Source organism: Tamandua tetradactyla, chromosome 11, assembly GCF_023851605.1.
Source record: "Tamandua tetradactyla isolate mTamTet1 chromosome 11, mTamTet1.pri, whole genome shotgun sequence".
Taxonomy (NCBI): Eukaryota; Metazoa; Chordata; class Mammalia; order Pilosa; family Myrmecophagidae; genus Tamandua; species Tamandua tetradactyla.
Genome location: NC_135337.1, coordinates 95369275 through 95391877, shown reverse-complemented (window position 1 = coordinate 95391877; position 22603 = coordinate 95369275). Strand labels below are relative to the sequence as shown.

Here is a 22603-nt window from a genome sequence, read left to right as displayed (position 1 = left end):
CACAGCAGAGCTGACACAGATGTGGTACAGAAAACAGAGATACGGGTGTCTGGAGATGCTTGGAGCCCAGCAGACGTCGCTATGAGATGTTAAGCAAGCCAGAACCTAGAGAGAGCCAAGGGAAGCCAAAAGATGAAAGCCAGCCCCGGAGAAGCAAAGTGAGGGACCCCAAAGGAACAGAGATTGAAAGTAACAGAGCCTAGGAGCAAGGGAGCAGAAGATGCCAGCCATGTGACTCCCCAGCTGACAGAGGGAGACCTATCTGCCTCCCTTGAGTGAAGATAACCTCTTGTGGGTGCCTTAATTTGGACACTTTCACTTCCTTAGAAATATAGACTCGTAGCTTATTAAATTGCCCTTTTAAAAGCCGTTCCAGCTCTGGTATATTGCGTCCTGGCAGCTTGCACACTAACACCGTCACTCAAAACTGGACAGCTGCCACCTTTTCTGAACAGGCTAGACTCCTTTCTTTAACGGAGCTCAAAAGACAAAACCAGCTTGTTACTTTAATTAGAGCAGAATGGAGAACTGTGAATGTTGATCTCTCTGCCCTTAAAAATGTGCCATTTATCTTCTCCTTCCCGTGAAGACCTGTCACCCATTTCTGCCTTGGCTTCTGCAGCCGCCCACAGAGCTGCTGGGTCCAGCGAGAGTGGGGCCGGGCGCTGGGGGAGGAGGGGCCGGACAGCATGGAAGGCGGTCCAGGTCTCACCTGCAGACCCTCCCAGTCCCCACCACTTGGCCCTGCCCTATGAACCCTCTCCATATGGCTCCCCTCACCTGCAGGCCTGCCCTCACCTGGCCCCCTTACCTGTGGCTACGCACTCTTGTACAGTCTCAACCCCTCCCTGCAGCATCCTCTCCACTGTGGCCTTGCTCTCTCCGGCAACCCCTGCCCATCCCCTTCACGCCCCCCCCCCCACGTCTCCGCCCCCGCCCTGCCCCGCGTTTCCGCCCCTGCTCTCACCTGTGGCCCTCTCGGCCCTCTCGGCGCGCAGGCGGCCGGCCTCCCGCAGCACGGCCATGGCCCTGACGGCGGCCCGCAGCACCGCCCAGCGGAAGACGGCCACAGGGTCCATGCCCACCAGCTGCCGCACGTAGGAGCTGTCGCTGCCGCGCAGCAGCGCCACAATGTCCGGCCGCATGTGGTCCATGTTCTTCTCCCGGAAGTCCTGGGGACCGGGGAGGGGTCAGGGTGCAGCCCACCCCCACCCTCCAGCGCCCCAGTCCCTGCCCTGGCCACCGGCCACCACGCCCCGGCCCCGCCCCTGCCCCACCCTGGACCCCACCCCGGCTCCAGCCCCGCCCCTGGCCCCGCCCCACACCTTGATCTGGTACTTGACTTTCCCCGCGAAGTGCTGGATGATGAAGGCGGGCTCCCTGATGGGCGTGCCCAGGAAGTACTTGTTGTCCTCATGCTGCTGCTTGAACTTGGCCAACAGGGTCTGGCTGGTGGCATGCGGGAAGCTGGGGACAGACGTGGGCGTGAGCAGTGGCCATGGGCGCCCAGGCCCAGGCTCTAAGCACACTGGGCGGCCGCGGCTGCCTGATGACCCGGGATTTCCGTCCCCAGGGGCCCCACTTCCCACATTGCATTTTGCGCTGCGGATGCGTCGCCCTCGGTCCTGGCCGGCAGCGTCCGAGGATGCCGAGCCAAGCTGGGGATGTGCCCCTGCCGGCCGCTGTGGGGCCCTGGGAGGCAGCGTCACTGTCGGGAAGCATGGCAGTGGGGGCTGCGGGGGCAGAAGGGGCAGCACGAGCAGCGACCTCACTGCTGGGGGGCAGCAGGGCCAGGGCGGGCCTGGCAGGATGGGTGTCCTCGTGCCCATGTTTGGCTGTGGGAGGTGCGGGCTGGGGGCCGCAGATTCGCAGATGGGAATGTGGGAGCGACGCCGGCCTTCCCTGATCTACACCAGCTAGGCCGGGCAGGAGGGCGGCATCCTGCGGGGAGGACTGCGGGGCTGCCCCAGGGCCATGAGGCCTCAGGCCCCTGCGCAGCCCCAGCCCGAGTCCTGCCCACCAGTTCCAGGTCTGTGCTGAGGAGCTGCGGACCAGGATTGGGTGAATTTTGCTCCCAGACGCGGGGTCCCAGGGGGGAGCCTAGGCCGTGGCACACCTCCCCCACTGCCACCCCGGGGGGAGGGCACGAGGCTGGGGGCTGGGATGAAGCAGAGCTCTGTCCTGCCCTGGAAAGGGGGAGAAAGACAGAGGCCTAAAAGGGAGCGTCTCCCTGGGCTGCTTCTGCCTCCTGGAAGGAACCATGGCCCAGGCTTGACCAAGCCCAGGGGTGCCACCTTTCCACCAGCCCCCATGGTGCAGTGGGTGGGGGGCAGTTTGGGGTGGAGGGTGCGTGGCTTCCGGGACCTGGAGCAGAGCAGTGACCGCAGCCCTGAGCTTGGGCATCCCAGGAGCACCAGAGAATCCAGCCTCTGAGGTAAACGCCCCCCTAACGGGCTATTTAAGAAAATAAAAATCAACACCAATAAAGAAAAGAAACCCAGGATGTGCGAGAACGGCGAGCTTTCAAACGCACCCAGGGCCAGCCCTGCACGGGCCCAAGAGCTCCCCGAAGTGTGAATCAGCTTTTCCTAGCGCCCGCTCACCTCTTGCCTGCAGGTGTCTACCTACGTCCCAGGTGGGGAGGGGCAGGTCTCACCTCCTGTCCCAGCTGCGGACGGAGCTGGAGGCAGGAGCTGTTCTGGATTCACCTGGGACTTGTCCCAGCCTGAGCTGGGAGCAGCCGAGTCAGAGGGCACTTTACAAACCCTCTTCGAGCCTTCACAGCCCGGCGGCCAGCCCAGGCTCACGACCTCAGGCTGCAGGTGAGGGCAGCCCAGCTCGCTGTCTGAGTTCTGAGCAGCCCTGTAAGGATCAGTCAAGCCCCTTCCGCTGCATCTGAACCCGGGCCTGCCATCCTGTGCAGAAAACCCTTGGGCTGGGGCGTATCTAGGGATCTATGGTTTCGCTGCACGTGTCAGGAATGCCGCTGCGGCTGCAGGCGTGGGATCGGGCTCTGCGGACTCACTTGCTCTCCTCGTCCAGCAGGTAGAAGAGGCCGGTGGGCTTCTTGCTGATCAGGTGGATGCAGCCCACGTTGTCCGTGTAGTCGATGTTGTGCCACGCGATCCCCTCGCTCTGGTACTCCTCCTGCGGGGCGAAGGGGACAGTGACCGACGGGCAGGGGACACGTGGGCACCAATATCCAGCTCAGCAGGGGGCCCAGATGCCCGGGCTGGCCCGGGGGGGCAAATATTTTCCAACGTGTGGGCCAGAAGGCCTCTGTTGCAACGATGCGACCAGGCTGCTACAGCTCGAAAGCGCCGCAGAAGTTACACGGTGAGTGAGTGTGGCTGTGTGCCAATAAAACTTAATTTATAAAGTCGGCAGCGGGGCTGGACTGGGCCCCCGGGCTAGCTGCTGGCCCCTGCATAAGAGCATCACTGCCCAAAGGACACAGAGGCAAGTCACCAGGTCATTTGGAATTTCCTAACAGCCACATTAAGACAGTAAAAGGAAACAGGTGAAATTAATTTTGATGAGATTTAATTTAACCCAATATATCCAAGAGAATGTCATTTTAACACATAATGGACACAAAAACCATCAAGATGACATTTTACATTCTTTTTTCCCCAAAATACAGAGAGTATTTCACGTTTCCCACACATCTCGATTTTGACCAGCCACGTTTCAAGTCGGATGACTCAACGGTAAAAACAGCCAAAGTACATATAAATTTACCAGTTATTTTTCTCTGTCAGGATCAAACAGGAAGGAGGATAAACGAGAAAAAATAAGTGGATTTTTAAGAGTAAAGGCCCCATAAAATACATCATTGTTGACTAAAGCAAACGCGTAACAGGCGACTGTCCGTGGAAAGGAACGTCCCCGAGGCTCCCTTCCATGGGGACCACAGGCCGGAGGGTAATCCTGGGGACACGCTGGCCAACAGAGTGGGCCCCCAGGGAGAGCTGGTCCTCCCCACTGCAGGGCCCGGGGACTGGGTGGGCAGCACGGTGCCACTCTTACCTGCTCTAGTTTGAAAATGTGCTGATTAAAATAGTACTGGAGCTGCTCGTTGGCGTAATTGATGCAGAACTGCTCGAAGCTGTTCCTCTCGAAGTCTTCGAACCCAAAGATGTCGAGGACGCCGATGGACAGGCACTGGGGGACAGAGACAAGTGGCCGCGCTTCTGGCAGTCTCTCACGGGCCCTGGGCCTTCCCGGGGTGCTCGAAGGGCCCTGCGTTGGCGCTAATGCTCTGCGGGTGCCATCCCCAAATTCTTCCCGTTTTGAACCGGGGGCCCTGTGTTTAGTTCTGCATGCGGCCCCGCAGATCACGTGGTCGGTTACGTTTCCTGGGCCTGACTGTGGGGGAAGTGGGCCTCTCGCCCACGCCAACTTGGCTCCTGGCATCTAGGAAGTGTGCCCAGGACTCCCGGCCCGGCAGAGCGTGTGGGAGACACTCACCGACACGGCCTCCTCCATGTCCTTCTTGTTGAGGAGAGCGTGGTTGATCCGCAGCACGATCCAGTCAAACAGGGCACTGTATAGGGACTTGGCCATTGAGTCACGGGCAGTGATGGCCTGAGGGCACCGAGAAGAGGGGTCACGCCTCAGGCAAGGCAGGCCCCGTCGACACCCGAGGCAGCAACTTTAGACACGTTTTGGGGAAGGAAACAGCAGTCGCGTGCGACCTGCCTGGTGTCTTTTCCCTGCTGCAAATTGTGGTGCTTCTTGAGAGGTGGGAACTCAAGAAAAACACACCACAAAGGAAAACACGCAGCTGTGGGCAGAGGCTGGAGGGAGGTGCCTTGTTAGGTCTAAGGGCCACAGCCTGAGACCCAAAGGCCACGCATCTCTGAAATAGCAAGAAGGTCGTGCCAGAACCCTGGGGTCAGCAAGGTTTTTCCGTAGGGGCCAGAGGGGTGGCTGAGTATTTTGGCTCTGTGGGCCAGACAGTCTCTGTTGCAAAAGCTCAGCTGTCTGCAGTATGAAAGCAGCTACAGATAATGGGTAAGTGGATGCGTGTGGCTGTATGCCAATAAAACTTTATTTATAAAAACAGGCAGAAGGCTGAATTTGGCATGTGGGCTGTGGTCTGCTGCCTCCACGGGCCTGAGTCATGCCTGAGCTCACAAGCAGGCTCTGGCCACTGCCCGGTATCTACTCTTCTACTGTATGAAGGGACAGGAAATGGCTCCCCAGGACAGGCTGATCTTTCCGAAGGACCCTCTCATGTGTATTTTTTTTGGGGGGGGAGGGCAGAGCTCACCTCGCTGAGACTGTAGGGAAGGATGAGCTTGTCATTGGCTGTCACTGTTTTTCTTTTGGTCAGAACCTCCACCAAGATTTCTCGTTTCACCTGTTTTGGCATCAAGGAGGGAGAGGGAGAAGGGAGATGAGGAGCTGTGTGGGTGTCCCCAAGTCACGCTGTAAGCCTGAAGTCGCAGGGGGACGGGAACGGACGGCCAGTCCTGTGGCTGTGCTGTAAAGTGGGCATTGCAAGTCCGCACCTGGGGCTGCCACCCCGTGACGGCCCCTCTGGGCTCGGAAGGTCTTTGAAGACAGGCGTAGTTGAGAGGAGGCCAAGCTGGAGGAGGGCAGACCTGCCCCAAGAGGGCTGCCTGGAGAGGAGGAAGTGGAGTGGACACAGGCAGAGACAGGGGACAGGGCTGCTGAGGGCCATGGGAAGTGAAGCAGCAGGGGACTGGCCCCAGAGCCCAGAGGGCAGTTGGCCCCGCTGACACTCGATTTTAGATTTCTGGCCCCCAGACGGGGAGAAGATAAATTCTGTTGTTCTAAGCCGCCTGGCCAGTGGAGAGCCATCCCAGGATTTTCCAGACCAGGTATCTGGGTGCCACTGGCCTTTGGGGTTGCCTCAGGGTCTCTTGGCAGCTGCTGTGGGCGTCGTAGCTGCCCAGCAGCGTCCCTGGCCTCCACCCCCCGCACCCTGGATGCTGGTAGGGGTCCTTCCATCGAGATGTTAGAAATGTCTCCAGACAGTGCCGAGGTCCCTGGGGGACTGGGTGATCCCGAGGGAGGCCCCCCGACGTGGGGAGGGTGCCCCAGCAGGTAAGGGGAGAGAGGGATCTGGTCAAACTGAAGGGCCTTTCCCTCGAGGCCTCGGCGGGGCTGCAGTGGGGGCAGAAACGGGAAGGGAAGTCGCCTAGGAGACGGGAGGACGCGGCAGACAGGCCCCGCTGATGACAAAATCACAGCCACGACAGAACGTTCCGGGACCGCGTCGGGCGTGGGGAGAGGGTGGGTGAGCTGTACCTTGAGGAGCTGCGAGAGCGTGTCCAGGGCCTCGGAGGGCCCGACCTCCAGGCCCTCGTCGCGGCCCGTGGCTCTCTTTTTGTACGTGACGTTGCCCAAGTACAGGATGGCTGAGAGGACGGAAAAGATCCTTGGAGAGAAGAGGGGCCCAAAGTGAGGACTGCAGGCCCGATCGCAAGGCCACAGGAACCCGTTCACTGGGGCCGGAGCTTAACATTCCGGCCCAGGCCCCTGCAGCTGGGGAAACGTCTAGGCGAACGGCTCGATGGATTTCCATGAAGTGAGCACTTTCCCACACCGAGAGCTCAGAGCACGGAGGACCTTCCAGCCCCCAGGCCCCCCTGCTGCCCACACGGCCAACCCTGTGGTGACCCGGTGTCGTGAACTCATATGCACGTGCATGGGGGGCTGCTGCTGGCACGGATCGGGCGCTGTGCCCTCCCGTTGGCGGCACTGCTGCGGGCCACGGCTCCCCACCCGCGGGCAGCCCTGACGCTCCTTGGGCACCAAGGGCGCTGAGTGGCCTCCCCCACCCTCTCCCCCAACCTGGACAAGCAAGGGGGGGTCTCCAGGCACCGCCACGTCCGCTGGACGCGCTCGCCCGACTGTCGGCCCTGGGCCCGTTTCTCTCCTGGGTCAGGGGATGGGGAGCACCAAGGGCAGGGGTGGCCCCCCGGCCCCACTTACTGCTTTTTGGTCGCGGGAAGGAAGCCCACCATCTCCATGGCCTGCTTAAGCCTCGCAAAGTCATGCTTTAGGTCTTCGCTGTCTTCGATCTTCAAGTTATGCTGGAAGACAAAGCCGTGGGGACGCCGGGAGACTCAGAAGGACACGGCGGGACGCAGTGGCAGGGACCGAGGCCAGGGCCTGCGGCCGTTTACCTGGTTGAGGTAGAAATAATCTTGGGGTTGCTGGAGCTGGAATTCCCGGCGCTCGTCCTCGCTGACGCCGAGCAGCAGGTAATAGAACACATGGTAGTTCCTGCGGGTCAAGGGGGATCAGGTTAAGGCTGGAGGCCGGGAGGCGGCTACACCGGGGGGTGGCAAGGGGGCCTCGGACATGTGTGCGTGGACAGGCACGAACTCCTGGGCTGCCTTAGAAACGGGACGTCTCGGGGACTTCTTGGGGCACGTTGTCTTGCTCAGGGGTCACTTGGAGTCGTTAGTGAAGGTGTGGACGCGTTGGGAAAGGGGACCTCCAGGGACCCTGCTCAGATGAGGCCAAATTCAGCCTGGGCCTTGACCCCTTGGCCGGAGGCCTTTATAAGTAAAAGGAATTTGGACACTGTCAGCTGGGAGAAGCCACGAGGGGGGCAGCCAGAGGCAGGCGGGTTTGCTGAGGGACGGCGGGGAGCAACAGCCAGCCCTGCAGACTCGGGAAAGTGCATGGCACGGTGAGATGCTGACTGGGGGCTTTCGGCCACCAAAACTGGGAGTGGATAAATCCCGGGGTTTCAGTCTGCAAGCGTGAGCTGTGGCATCTGTCACGGCAGCCCCGGCCGGCTAGGACAAGGTGGGAAGGCGGGCCTCACGGAGGTGGCAGTGCTGGGCTTGGGGAGCAGGCACCCTCTTGGAAGGGTCGCGGCACCTTCCGGAATATTCTCAGGGTCTCAGGACATCTACTGCTTCCGTGTGAGTTGACCGAGGTGGAAGGGCTGCGATTTCAGAGATGGCCGTGGCAAGAGGCGACCTCTTACCTTTCGTCCTTCTCCCGGGAGACCAGGCGCGACTTCTCCAGCAGGTACTTCTCCACAACAGCTCTGTCGTTAGAAACAAGAGCACAGAGAAATGGACACCAGGTTAAAACTCAGCGCTGCCTCCTGGAGGACCTATGGAAATTTATTTCCAAGGTACCGTCCACTATAGAGGAACGTCCCTCGACACATGCAGATGTTGCGTTGTCCCGCAGCTGCCTGTTGTGGCCCCCCAAGTGTGCACGGACCCCCTATATGTGTGCACGGCACTGAAGTGGACAGATGGACAGGGACGTGGGACCACTGTTATGTGAGATCTAAGCCTGGGTTTCTTTCTGGGGCACGGTGGGAAAAGGGGTGCTTTTCTACACAGGAAGGGGGAAGGCTAGCTGCTGCTCCCACCGCCTCCCTCCAATTTTTTCTCTAATTGGAAGCTCGAATATTAGATGACCTGTGATCTATTTTCACATATTTTTTACAGCTTTATTGGGGTGCAGCTGACGTGTAATGTGCTGCCCGCCTCTCAAGGGTACCTGGAGAGCGTCGACAGGTGTGGGACCCAAACTGTGGTGGAGGACAGGTTCGACAGCCCAAAGCTTCTCCAGGACTTTTCGGGCCCCCTTCCCCAGGACCTGTCACCACAGATTAGCCTGTATTTTCTGGAGCTATACATAAATGGAACCATGTGATCTGCATTCTATTTGTCTGGCTTTATACACTCATCAAGCTGTTTCCAAGGGCCATTGTGCTGTCGCGTGTATCTGGACTTCACTCCTTTTTTATGACTGGGTAATATTCCTTTGTGCAGAGGGACGGTGTTCGGTTTATTTATCCATCTGCTGGTTGCCATTTGGTGGTTTCCACTTTGTGGCAATTGTAAATAATGCCATCAAGTGTGAGCATCAGTGTGCAAACATCTGTTCGAGTGCCGGCCTTCTATTCGTTGGGATTTAATACCTACGAGTGGGACTGCCAGGTCATATAGTAATTCTGTGTTTAATTTTCTGAGGGGCTGCTGAACTGTTTTCCACACCGGCTGTACCATTTATAGTCACACCAATAATGCATAAGACTTACTGTGTCTCCGTGTCCTGGACAAAACTTGCTATTGTATTTTTGCTTCTGGCCAACCTAGCGGGTATGAAGCATCTCACTGTGGCTTTGATCTGCATTTCCCTGACAATTTGGATAAATTGTCTTGCTCTTCCCTTATTGGGTTGCTCACACTATTGTTGAGTTGTAGAAGCTCTTTCCATATTGTAGATATGAGTCCTTTGCTGGAAATAGATTTTGCAAATACCCATTCGCAGTCTGTGGCCTGCCTTCTCATTTCCCTGAGTGCTCTTGGAAGGGCAGGCATCTTTTTTTTTAAATGTATTTTTACTGAGATAACTTCATGTGCAAACAAGCCAACCAAAGTATATAATCAATGGCTTACAATATCATCACATAGTTGTGTATTCATCATCATGACCATTTTAGAACATTTGCATCACTCCAGAAAAAGAAATAAAAAGAAAATACCCATACATCCCATACCTCTTACCCCTCCCTCTCACTGACCACTAGTATTGTAATCTATCCAATTTTGTTTTTTTACCCCCTATTCCCCCCCCGCATTATTTATTCATTTATCTTTTGTCTGTATTTTTTTACTCATCTGTCTATATCCTGGATAAAGGACGCGTCTGCCACAGGTTTTCACAATCACACAGTCACACTGTAAAAGAATCATCTTCAAGAATCTAGGCCACTGGAGCATAGCTCAATAGTTTCAGGTACTTCCCTCCAGCCTCTCCACTATACCATAAACTATAAAGGGATACCTCTATAATACATAAGAATAACCTCCAGAGTAACCTCTTGGTTCTGACACTTCAGCCACTGAAACTATTTTGTCTCATTACTCTCTTTCCCCTTTTGGTCAAGAAGGCTTTCTCAAATCCCATGACGCTGGGTCCTGGCTCATTCAAGGATTTCTGTCCCACGTTGCCAGGGAGGTTTACACCCCTGGGAGTCATGTCCCACGTAGAGGGAGAGGGCAGTGAGTTCACCTGCCAAGTGGCTTAGAGAGAGAGGCCACATCTGAGCAACAAAAGAGGTTCTCTGGGGGTGACTCTCAGGCATAGTTATAAGTAGGCCAAGCCTATCCTTTGCAGGAATAAGCTTCATAGGGACGAACCCCAAGATTGAGGGCAGGCAGGTACCTTGAACACACACCAAACTTAGATGGACATGCTCCAGTGCCCTGCCATTCCCTGACTGCCTCCTGGTGCTGAGTAACTCATGGAGTCAGCTCCAAACTAAGTGCTCACGACTGCCTCTGCAGGAACGTGCTGCCCTGTGGTGACGTGGAGCTTGCCCTGCATGAGGTGGGGAGTGAGGTGACTGGCCTGTGCATGTGGCCCTCTGCAGGGGGGACCCCCGGAGCCTCTGGGCTGGCCGAGAAGTCCCCATACTGAGGACTGGAGGGCAGGCGGGGGGAGGGCTGGGCCACGTGGGGTGTGAGGAGTTCCTCTTGGCATGGTGGGAGTGGCTTTCTAAAGGGGTGACCCCAAAGGGTCCACAGCCCCAGTTTGGGGCCCCCATGTACCCCGAGGCACCCGTGAGGGGGGGCACATCAGGCCTCGACCCTGCAGACCCCCCGGCTGCAGGCACCCCGGCCTCTGCTGCTGCCCCACTAAGTCACACCAGGCAGGATCCTGCAAATCGTGGTCCCGTGGGAGAGAAAACACAAGTGGGGGGCCCGGAAACCCCATCTCCCAAAGAACTGGAAGTGGGGACCTGGCTGGCACTGGTACCATCGCAGTCTGTCCGCGGTGGAGGAGGAGGAACACAACGCGGCCCCTCCGGGGCAGACCACGAGCCCCTAGACGCGCTGCCAGCAAGAGGGGCCACTTGGAGGAAGGATCCAGAAGGAGCAAGTCCACAGAGCTGGAGGCAGTGAGAGGTCCCGTGGCCAGGGAGGGGCAGCGGGGCCCCGAGATGGAGCGCGTTCCTGCATGGGCGCCGGGCCGGGCTGGTGACGGCTGCAGCTCTGCACGTGGAAGGGTGCCACAGGCGGGTGGGTGAGAGCGGGAGCATCAGGGAGGGGCTCCCGCCATTGGGGCCAAAAGCAGCCAAGCAAACCCCCCGCTGGAGGGGCTCCACCGTGGGGGGCTGGGGCCTCGGCGACTCAGGTTAAACCCCTTGTAGTCTGAGGGTCAGGCCTCGGTGGGTGAAAGGGTGCTGGTAGGGAGGGGGGCCAGGGAGGCACTGAGCCAGGGTCCCTGGAGAGCCAGTGGGGGGGGTCCCTGGAGAGTTGGAGTCCCCGGAGAACCAGGGTCCCTGGAGAGCCGGGAATCCCTGGGAGGCTTGTGGGGGCTGTAGGCTTGGGGCGGGTCCACCCTGGAGAGCCGGTGTGGGGGGGGGTCCTTGGAGAGGTGAGAGTTCCCTGGAGAGTTGGAGCCCCTGGAGAACGAGGGGTCCCTGGAGAGCTGGGAATCCCTGGGAGGCTTGTGGGGGCTGTAGGCTTGGGGCGGGCCCACCAGCTTCTGGGTGCCCTTGGGGCCGGGGACTGGGAGGGACCCGGGCATTTTCTGGGGGCCTTTCGGCTACACCCCCTGCTCAGGGCGGCAGGAGAAAGAGCAGAAGGCAGAGGCAGAAGGCCGCGAGGGAAATGAACTTCCTGTTTCCATCGGCAAGACGACGCATGAATGTAATGGCCGCCCGTCGGTTCTTCGCCGACCTCCTCCCCTCCGTGCTGAAACACGGCAGCCTCTCTCAGGTATCCCTAACCTCCCAGATTCAGGGCTCCTCACCCACTGCTCAGGGCCCACCTAGGACCTTAAAGAGGCCCCCACGACCGCTGAGTCCCCTTGCCCAGGACCCGTGTGCACCTGCAGGCACCTGGGCCATGGAACTTGCTGGAATGCGGACGCCAGGCTAGGACCCCTGGCTGGGCCAGGCTGGGTGTGGGCTGGGGGTTACAGCGGGATGCTGGCTGGTCACAGGGGGCTGGGGGGTCGGGAGGCCTAAGACCTGGGCTGGGGGAGGACTGGGAGTGTCCCTGGTCAAGATGTGGCAGGAAAGGCACATGGACAGAGCCTGTGGGCTGCGAGCCCGCAACCACGGAGACTGTTTCTGCTCTGCTGAGTGGCAGGGGAGGGGGCAGGTGAGGGCACGGGGCCTGTGGGAGCCTGCCCCTTGGGGCGCCCGTCTGACATGGGGGACTGGGAGTGGGGGGTGGGTGTGTGTGAGGCGCCCCAAGGCCCTGCAGTAGCCCAGGCAGGAGCAGGGCCATCCGATCTAGGGGTGCTGAGGGCTCTGCTGGGTGGCGTTTGCGGCCCCTGGGGGCAGGCACGGGGGAGGAGAAAGACCAGGGCTAGTGTCTGTGAAGGTGACAGATGAAGCTGGAGGAGAATGTGGGGGCTGGGTACCGAGACGGGGGTTACAAGGCAGAGGGAGCTGTCGGCAATGCAGCTGTCTTCCTGTAAGGTTCCGGAAGGTTCTGAGCGGTAACTCAGCAATTATGGCCCATGTTGGGGCTCTCACCCCGCAGATGGGGCAACGGGGCAGCTGGAAGCCTCCGGGACCCCTCCCCCACTGCTGCCCTGTTCTCAGAAGGGCCCAGAACCCTCACTGAGGGCAGAGAACCTATGGGCCTCAGCCTCTGAAACCCAATGCATCTCTTCAGACTTCGGAGCTCGGCCACCTGTAACCTCATCATTGGGCCACCAAGGCCTGGGAAAAGCCAACCTGTCCACCACACAGAGCTGAGGACAGACCCTTTGGCATGGGAAAGAGCCCTTCCTACTAGTTTTCACCCACCTGATCACCCACCAGGGATCCATCCATCCACACACCCACACTCACATCCATCTACTCATCCTTCCTAAAGTCCATCCTTCTTTCCATCATCCATCCTTCCTTCTTCCTATCCACTCACCTATGCTTATATCATCCACCCATCCATCCTTCTATCCATCCATCCTTCCACCCATCCTTTCATCCATCCACTCATCCATCCATCCATCCACCTTCATTCTTCCGTCTACTCTTCCATCCTACCCACCCATCCATGCTTCCATCCACCCACCCACCTTTCCATCCACCTGCCTGCCCATCCTTCCATCCAACCACCCATCCTTCATTCTAACCTTCTACTCTTCCATCCTATCCACCCATCCATGCTTACATCCATCCACCCATCCATCCTTCCATCCCCCCATCCATCCATCTTTACATCTGCCCATCCATCCATCCTTCCATCCGCCCATCATCCATCTAGCCTCCATCCATGCACCTGTCCACTCCTCCAAAACCTTTTGGGTACCTGCTTCACTTTGTTACCCAATGTCATGTCTCTTTCTGGCTAAAGGGGTACATGTCTGGCAAGCGCCAGAGACCTCATTCACTGCCCATAGCATCCCCAGATGTACCAAACTAGAAACCTTCTCAGGACCAGGAAGTAAGGTTGGTGGGCCCTTGACCATGCTGGGCACTCCCAAGATGCCAGTGTCTCAGGCCTGGAACTCTTACCCCGCTGGTGCACGAGCCCAGAGGTCACATCAGAGTCTTGGTGACACGGGGGCCAGGTTAACTGCCCCCCACCCCCTGCTGCCTCACCACATGGATCTCGCACCGCAAGCCTGATTGTGATGCATGAACACGCATGTGGCCAGCACCTCGGCACCAGGCCCTGGATTGGCCACTAACTCACCCTCGGACGATGCCACTGGCCAGGTAGTTGACCTGGATGAACTTCCCAAATCGGCTGGAATTGTTGTTGTGGGCCGTCTTGGCATTGCCGAAGGCCTGCGGGGGAAGCACAGCGGGTGTTGAGAAGGCAGGAGGGGACTCGGGAGGCCGTGGCCGTCGCAGGTGCCCTCCAGGGCGCAGAAGCCGCCCTGAGCCAGGGGACCGGGAAAGTGACGCTGCGGCCATGGCGTGTGCCGACACGGGTACACCGTGCTCCGGGCAGGGGCCACACGAGCCCCTGCACTTCCGAATCACTGCCATAAAATGCCATTGCCAGAACTCTTTTCTGATTACGGCCGTTGGTCCGAAAGAGCCAGCGTGGGCCTGGGGCTGAGCTGGTGAGCCGAGAACGGTTTCACATGTGTCAGGGGCTGGGGGAAAACGTCCAAAGGAGAATATTTCAGGGCACGTGGGGATTCTGCCTAAATGCCAGGCCCGGCCACAAAGCCTCCCTGGCATAAGCCACGCCTGCGTGCAACAGATGGTTTGTGGTCACTTTCAGCCTACGGTGGCAGAGCTGAGGCGGCCGGCCGGCCTGCAGACCTGAAGGTGCGGGCTCTCTGGCCCTTTCCAGAAGGAACCGGCCGCCGGGGTGGTTGTAGGATGCAGATGCACACACGCACGGGCACCCCCTCAGGGGGCCGCAATGCCGCAGAAGGACAAACGGGCTCCTAGGCCAGTTAAAACAAAATCGAGGAGAAACCGACTTAAACTTTTTTTAAATTTCATTTTAAGTTTTTAAAAAAATCTTTCAATGCAGTTTTATTGAAATATATTCACATAAAATAAAACCCATCCAGATATACAATCAGGGGCTCCCCGTGTCATCAATTAGTTGTGCATTCATCACTACAATTTCGGAAAATCTTCATGACTCCCCCAAAAATAAAAATAACGAACAAAACTCAAACCACCCCACACCCCTTATATCCGGTATTAGTATTATTATATGTTTTATTTTATTTCTCATCCACCTGAATGCCGGATAAAGGGAGGACACAGACATCTTACAGCGCACGGTCCCGCAGCTGTTATTACATTCACGAGGCTCTGCGGCCGCCCCGTCTCCAGTTCCGGAACGTTCTCCTTGCCCCAAAGGAGACCCCGAGCCCGCTGGCGGTCACCCGCCCCGGCCCCCCCTGGATGGGCCTCTCCGGCCGCATCTACACGTGGCACTGCGCCCGTCGGCATCTTTCATGTGGCGTCGTGTCTCTAAGACCGCCCGGAGACACGCCTGGTCAGGCCCCTCATTCCACAAAGCACCTGCCCCCGCCCCTGACTGAGGAGTGACCAGCTGGGGGACCCCCTCCGTGTGCCACCCCCAGAGTAATCGAGAACAGGCCTGATACCCCCCAGCTGGCCCCACCGCAAACCCTGCCCGGGGGGTTTGCACAGAACAGGGGATAGTGCGAGAGGCCTCGGGGGAGCACAAGGCGAGGGGGTGGGGGGCCCCCGGGTGAGAGGACGGTGTGGTGTGGGGAGTGGGGGTGGGGGCCCCTGGGTCACAATGTGGGAGAAACAGTGTTCTTGGGCCAGGCAGGGAGAAGGGGAGGGGCCACACTGCAGGGTAGGGGGGAAGAGGGTGGGGGGGGAGGGGGAGGAGGAGGGGAGGGTAAGGGGGAGGAGGAGAGGGGGAGGGGGAGAAGGAGGAGGGGTAGGTAAGGGGGGAGGAGGGGGAAGGAGGGGGAGTAGGGAGGAAGGAGGGGAGAAGGAGAGGGATGGGAAGAGGGGAAAGGAGGGGGAAGGGGGGAGAGGGAAGACATGGCAAGGCCAAGGCAAAGGTCAAGGGGGGGTGGCTGGAGGGGTGGCACCCTGGGCACAGAGACAGACAGACACACAGACGCACACAGGGCCTTCCTTGGCGGCCTCAGGCCCTGATGCGTGGCTCCTGAGGGAAAACCCTGACACTATGTGCCTGTGTCAGGTCTGAAGGCCTCCCCGGGGTCCACACCCCCCACCCACTCAGGCTGCCCCCGGGCTTGAACCCGGGGTGAGGGGCCCAGCCAGAGGGCCTGAGGGGAAGTGGCCCCCAGGTCCCGTAGCGCCTGTGGAACCCGCCCTCCTCTTTCCTTCCTGGTGCCTCCTGGGGACCTTCCTCGGGCTGAGTGCTGGAGAAGCTTCCAGAAGGTCTGCCTGGACACAGCCCGCTGGTATGCGGCGGCACTGAGTCCTAGTGTGTGTGCTCGACACACGCCCCAGGGGGCCAACGCTGTGAGGGCCCGGGTTGTTCTGCCATGGGGGCCGCCCTGGCCTCCACCTCCAAGGCCAGCAGCACCCTCTCCCATCCCGGCCAGGACACCAAAAGCTGTCTCCAGAGACCGCTGTGTGCTGCCGGGGCAGGGGGAGGGGTGTGGGTGGGGGAGTCCAGGGCCTGCGGGAGCCTCCAACCCCTGCACCGACATGCGCCGCCCCGTAAAGGCTCTGACAAGTCCTGATGGACGGAACCTCTTTCTTGGCTTAACCCCCGTTTGCCCCAAGCGCAGGCACACAGCCATTGTTCCTCGTTTTCGGTTTTGGGTAAGATCTCTTGGTCCTCATTTTGTTGGACCCTCATGAGGCCCCCAGGGTGGTGACCCCGCTGTTGGGGCAGGCCCAAGCGGCCGAGCCGAGGAGGGCAGATTTACACCCAGACCCGTGCCCTGCTGCTGGGCCAGGTGCGTTGAGCCGGCCCTGCCTTGGGCTGAGGCTCGGGAAGGCCACCCCAGAGCCGGAGCCCTCCTGGGAGCAGGCCTGCGGGCCGGGGGCGTTGGCAGGGGCAGGGCCCCCTCCAGGCCGGGCACTGGGCCACCACCACTGGCCTCTATGCTGTGGCTGGTCTCTTGTGGATTCTGCATGAGTAGCGGGCAGCGGGCCCACGGGTGGGGTGTTTGGTTGGAGGGACAGCACGGGGCATCCCTGCCCCCTGAGAGCCTGCTTCCGCCTCCAGGGTTCTGCTCCGGGCCGTGACCCCCGCGTCTGGAGGCCGTCCCGCACACTGCGCCCTTTCAGAGGGCCACACTGAACATACCCAGCAGGGGGATGACACCGCCGCGGAGGGGCGCGGCCTGGCCACCTGCTCTGTCGCCGCTGCCCATTGAGCTGGGAAAGGCCACTGCCCGACGTCACCTCCCCCGCCTGGAGCCTGACATTCACCAGAGCACTACCTCGAAAGGCTTCTTAACTTGCAGAAAAAGAAGCTGCTTCTTTTACAACATGAAATATACTCGTCTAACATAAATTGCACATATGAAGAATACATGCAACGTCACCAAAAGGTTGCAATTTAGAAGACGAAAAGTACCCTGAGCGAGAGCACTGCACCATTCAATGCCATGGTTTCTGGGGACAGTTAATTAGGAGGCCCCCCACCCCCGCTTCCGGGCCAGTGGGGGTGAGGCCAGGGTTGCAGGGCTGTAGCATGTCTGGCCGCCGTCAACCCTGTTTTCCCAGTTCCTCTTTCTGACGGTATGAAAGTGGCTCTGGGACCAGACCTCTGAACATCACAGAGCCATGACGTTTTACTGATTTTACATTTTTGTTATGGCAGCATACAGGTACCACGGCATTTCCTCTCGAAACACTTTCAAGCGCACGGCTCCATGGCGCTCATTACAGCTGCAGCGCCATGCGCCCGTCCCTGCCATCGCCTGCCACCCCAAACAGAAACCCTGCACCCTGGACGCAGTGACCCCCCGACCTCCAATCAACTTCCTGCCTCTATGAATTTGCTCATTTCCTCTGAGGATCACACAATGTCCGTCCCGCGTGTCTGTATCCTTTCTCTCCACACAACGTATCCAAGGTTCACCCACGCCCATGTGCGGACTGGAACTTTGTTCCATTTTCATGGCTGTGTAATATTCCACGGCACGATAGGCCATATTCTGTTTCTCCATCATGTTCAGGACCTGTTTGTTTCTCCCTTTCAGAGAGTCCTGTGCCCCCCAAGAACAGCTTCCACTGTCACTAATTATTCCCATCTAACACGAACTTCCTCTGGAGGGCACGCCCGTCTATCCTAGTGCCTTATGGAGAGTGCTGGCCCGGGTTTGGAGCCTGCACCCCAGCCCCTCAGCCCCCTGACCGTGGTACCTCCTGCCCCTGCTAATGCAGGGCCTGTCCTGGGGTCACAGGAGTTTCTCCCAGTGCTGGCCTTCTGTGTGCAAGCTCCTGCTCGGAGCCCCACGCAGCACCTGGTGGCCGGGCACAGCTGGCTTCTGCCCTGCCCAAGGCTGCACACAGGGGGCCGGCGGGAGGCAGTGGCGAGGTCTGAGCCACCCGTGGTCATAGCCGCCACCCTGCGTCTCAGAGGGCCACTGCCTGGGGCCTGTGAAAACGCGAACCACGGTTCACTCCCACGCACATGTCCACGGTCTGGGGAGTGAGTTCACAGCGAGGGCACCTGGCCTCCTTCCTGCAGCCACGCGAGCCCCAGGCAGGGCAGGCTCCACATGGGGAAAGCGCCCACCTCACCCCCCCATGGCCACAGGCGCCCTGGGACTCGGAAACCATCGTCTTTGTGGCACAGCTGAGTTGGCATGACCCGGGCATGTCCCCTGTGTCCCCCAGCCTCAGACCCCCTCCACCTGAAGCTGTGATTTGGGGGGGCACAGGGGTCCGGGCGGTCTTAGACTTCAGGCCTCAAGTGTTTCTTAGTGTCGTAGAGGCTGACTGTGGGAGTGTGCGGGTGGGCTGGTCATCTCCCCTTCTGTAGGGGCCCTGGGGCCTGTGACCCCACGTCCAGGGCTGGGCCCCACGGAGCTGAGAGCAGGCAGTGGACAAGGCCCGCAGCAGTCTACACGAGCGGGCGGGGGTCCACACGGGTGGGCAGGGGCCAGGATGGGGGGCAGGCAGGGGGCAGGCGGGGTGTAGGCGGGGTACAGGCCGGGGGGCAAGCGGGTGGCAGGCCGGATCCCTGCCACGGGCACAGCACTGGCTGCAGGGTGGGGGCAGGGAAGTTCCAACATGAGGCAGCGGCTGCTTAACAGTGTGAACGTAGTGAAAATGCCACGGGCGGCACACGCAGGCGTGGCTAGGGTGGTAGAGCTCAAGTGACGTGCATTTTACCACAGCAATAATGGTAATTGTAAAAAGTGCTAAAAAACAAACAAAAGCACGTTGGCCCATGTTAGCTGATGAAGGAAGGAAAGGGCTGTGGTGGGAGTATGTCTGTGTGTGTGTGTGTGTGTGTGTGTGTGTGTGTGTGTGTGTGTGTGTGTGTGTGTGTCTGTGGGGGGGTGGGGACTGTGCGGGGGTACGGTGGCGGGGGGTTCTGTGATGGGGGACTGCAGGTGGGGGGCAGCCCCATGAGCCTGGGACCCGCTGGGACAGCCCGGTCCCCGCGGTGACAGCTCAGCGAGCTCTGGCTCTGTGCTGGGCAGGGCTGTGCGGGGAATGGGCAGAGGGGCCGGCCTGCAGCGGGGATGCTCTGGGGCCCATGCGGTCGTGCCAGGGCACACGGAGAGGATCGGCGGGCTCACCGGGCTCCACGGGGGCTTCCGGCACGTTCCGGGGCCCAGGGAAGGGCTGGAGCCCAGGGTCGCGTGGGCCACCTGGCCAAATGCGTCTTGCACTCGCTGCAGACACCCCCATGGTGGGGCGGGGGAACCCGGGCTGACTGGGCCATCGGAGGCTGAAGGACATCGTCCTGGACGCTGGGCCTGGAGGCTTCTGGGGGCCACGGGGTGGGCGCTGGGCTGTGCGGGCCCAGGTGTGGCTGTCATGGGCTCGGCTCACCCGCTTTGAGCAGGTGGCCCTGGGTGACCCCGAAGTGAACGGGTGTGGCCGCTGATCTCCCCTAGGGATGGCATGTGCAGCTGCCCCCACTTCCCCTGGCCCACAGGACGGGGCCAGTAACCCCGAGGGGAGCACGGAGCTGTGACACGTGGGATGGCATGAAGGGCCAGGTTGAGCCCCAGAAGAAGTCCTATCGGCGCTCGTTGTCCCAGGGTCCTGCAGGGTGGGCTGAGCCCCCCACTTCTATCTCAGGGACCTAGCATGGGGGGTGGCAAATCTGGGCCAGGCTCTCTGGCCCCCAGGCGGGGGGGGGGGGGGGCTCGTCAGGGTCAGATGCTCTGCAGGGGGTCTGGTAGGAAGAGGTGGGGTGCCCCCTCCCCGGGAGCTGGAGCCAAGGTGCGGGCACTGGCCTGCAGGGCTGGGGGAAGGAGGTGAAGTGGGCAGTGAGCAGAGGAGGCCTCTGACCCAGGCTGGGGAGGGGACCCCATATCCCATGCGGGACGGTGGCAGTGAGGTGAGAGGGGCAGCCCAGGGAGGCAGACGGCTGAGGCCCCTGCCCTCATGCCCACGTGGGGAACAGCTGCTCAGACATGAGGCAGGAAGTGGGGGGCCACCCAACCGTGCTGTGAGATGAGGAAGTGACCGCTCTCGGGGCCTAGCCAAAAGGCAGCCTCGGGTTCTGGCCTCTGCCCACATCCTCCCCTGCCTGGTAGTCAGATGGACGCATGGTGGGCCCAGCGGGCAGCAGATGGACAGCCCCCAGGGCTCGGATGAGACCCCCTTAAATAGGCAGGTTCATCACAGAAGGTGGGTGACAGCGGGGCGGGGAGAAAAGAAACCCAGTCCCAAATAGGCATCTTACCTTACATTTCACTAAAAACTCAGCCTGGGTTATAATGAAGCCACGTGAGAGCCACAGAGAGTAAAGACCCACCCGCAAATGGGGCAAGCCCTACCTCACGCCATACACAATCGGCCAAAGCAGGCCGGTGCTGAAACCTACGACTGATACCACAAAGGCCTGGGGAGGGAACGGGGAAAATCTTCAGGCCCTCACGTGAGGCGAGAGATTCTTAGATAGGACACAGGTATGAGCAACAAAGGAAAAAAAGAGATTCATGGGACTTCATCAGAATTAAAAACACTCCACAACAAAATGACAAGGAACCCAACTGGAAAACGGGCCGAAGGCTTGAAGAAAAAAGGACAAATCAAGTTCGATGGGGGAGGGTCTCGCTTGATTCTTATCATGCCGAAAATATTTAGGAAATCATCAAGTTTCCCAAGAGTTATCTTATCTACTGGATACCCCAATCCTTCTCTTTTGGGTTTACTTTTTTCTTTTTCTTGAGTTGGGAATTTAATTCTCTTACTTCTGTATTAATGGAATAAAACCGTTTACAGCTATGAAATTTCCTGATTATTGCTTTAAATATATCCCCATGGGTTTTAATAAGATGTGGTTTTTGCTACTGATTTTTATAAAAATCTGTAATTCTGCTTTGTCCATGCCCCTGCATCCAGGAGTTGTGCTATGGGCTCAGTTGTGCGCCCCCCAGCCCCTCTTAACGTGACCTTACATGAAAATAGGTTGCTGAAGATACATCTCGTGAGGGGCAGGTTCTCTTGAGGCGGGGGGGGGGGGCCCTCAAGCGAACATGCTGGTGTCCACAGAAGACATGAGACATGCAGGGGAGATGGCCACATGAAATACAGGTAGAGGTCGGAGGGAAGTGGCCGCAAGCCGAGGCCTGCTGGCCAACCCCAGGCCAGGGAAGCCCAGAAAGGAGCCTGCCCTGGGCCCTTGGAGGGCGCAGGCTGCCAGCACCTGCATTTTGGATTTTCATCCTTCAAGACTGTGACAACACATTTCTGTTTTTGGAAACCTGCTGGCCTGTGGCACTTTGATAGGCCCGTTGCCTTGGGAGAGGAATAGAAGACATCCAAGAGAAGCTTTTTTTAAAAAATAATTTTCATATGGAAAGGCCACTGCAAAATAAACTTCTAGTCCCACGGCACTGTCAGAGCCCTGCCTGTGATGGCCCCAGGTTTGGATTCAGTAGATGCCCTCAGTGACCTGACGTGGGAGGGGTTCTGAGGCTGCCCCGTGTCAGCAGGAAACATCGCTGCCGTGGCCTGAGGTTTATTGAAATGTGTGGCCTACCATCTCACCTTCCCCTTTCTCCCCTTTCTGTCCACCTGCCCAGCCTCCCTCCGTGTACTCTGTCCATCTCGTCTCACACCGGCGATGGGCTGCTTCACACAGGCTGCTGCTGCGTCGTGTGGGGCACAGACACTCACAGCTATTATATCTTCCTTCTACATCGAGGCTTTGCCAGTATAAAGAATCTTTGTTAGAAACAGGAAGCCACGGTCCAGGCAAAGGAGGACAGCGCGCTCGTTAGAAACCACTGATGTATGAGACCAAAGGAAGAGGGTTATTTTTGGTTCAAAACCTAAATTCTCTGCAGCACATAATCTAACTCTGCCTGCCTCGATAGATCATTTAAACAACCCAAACACAGGGGGCCCAGAATAGGAATGAGGGTTTGCAATTCTCTATGGCTTAGTGTAAGGCCCAGACACATGCCACAGTAGGTTGGGCGGTTAATTAAAAAGTATTGGCAAAGGAGAAAAAATACGGAACTATTAAACTTGACCTCTGGGGAAATCCTGACACTGTGTGAAATATCTGGGACTCTCAGGTCACTAGACCAAGCCCTCGATCACGAGGCTCACTCTTGTGAAGCTTTATGTAGGTACAGAGAAGCTTAGCCTACCTACAGGCATGCCTAAGAGTTCCTTCTGGAGGACCTCTGTTGCTGCTCAGATGTGGCCTCAGTCTCTCTAAGCCCAACACCGCAAGTGAAATCATTGCCCTCCCCCTACGTTGGACACGACATCCAGGGGTGAGGGTCTCCCTGGCAGTGTAGGACTCCCAGGGATGAGCCTGGCTCTAACATCATAGGATCGTCAATAACTCCCCGATCAAAAGGGGGAAAAACATTGTAATAAAATAAGGTATCAGTGGCAGAGGGTTCAAATAGAGTCAAGAGGGCACTCTTGCATAATTGTGAATTACCACAGTCTGCCAACTCCAACCAAAACCATTCCTGTCAACCCTAAAGAACACCCAGGGCTCTGGGAGTCTACAAAGGTTCCAGGCACTAAGATTAC

At 58.7% G+C, this 22603-nt stretch overlaps 1 protein-coding gene across 3 annotated transcripts in view; it reads right to left on the bottom strand.

Moving 5' to 3' along the window:
* MYO9B (myosin IXB) overlaps positions 1-22603 on the bottom strand; it is a 78788-nt gene that overhangs the window by 28724 nt on the left and 27461 nt on the right. For all 3 annotated transcript variants that reach the window (XM_077122007.1, XM_077122009.1, XM_077122010.1), the window contains exons 3-13: positions 13674-13768; positions 7976-8038; positions 7161-7260; positions 6967-7067; positions 6280-6409; positions 5276-5365; positions 4471-4587; positions 4030-4164; positions 3026-3147; positions 1326-1467; positions 968-1172 (exon numbers count right to left, since the gene is read on the bottom strand). In XM_077122007.1, coding sequence (XP_076978122.1) covers positions 968-1172; positions 1326-1467; positions 3026-3147; positions 4030-4164; positions 4471-4587; positions 5276-5365; positions 6280-6409; positions 6967-7067; positions 7161-7260; positions 7976-8038; positions 13674-13768 — 1300 coding nt within the window. The remainder of the gene's footprint in view (positions 1-967; positions 1173-1325; positions 1468-3025; positions 3148-4029; positions 4165-4470; positions 4588-5275; positions 5366-6279; positions 6410-6966; positions 7068-7160; positions 7261-7975; positions 8039-13673; positions 13769-22603) is intronic.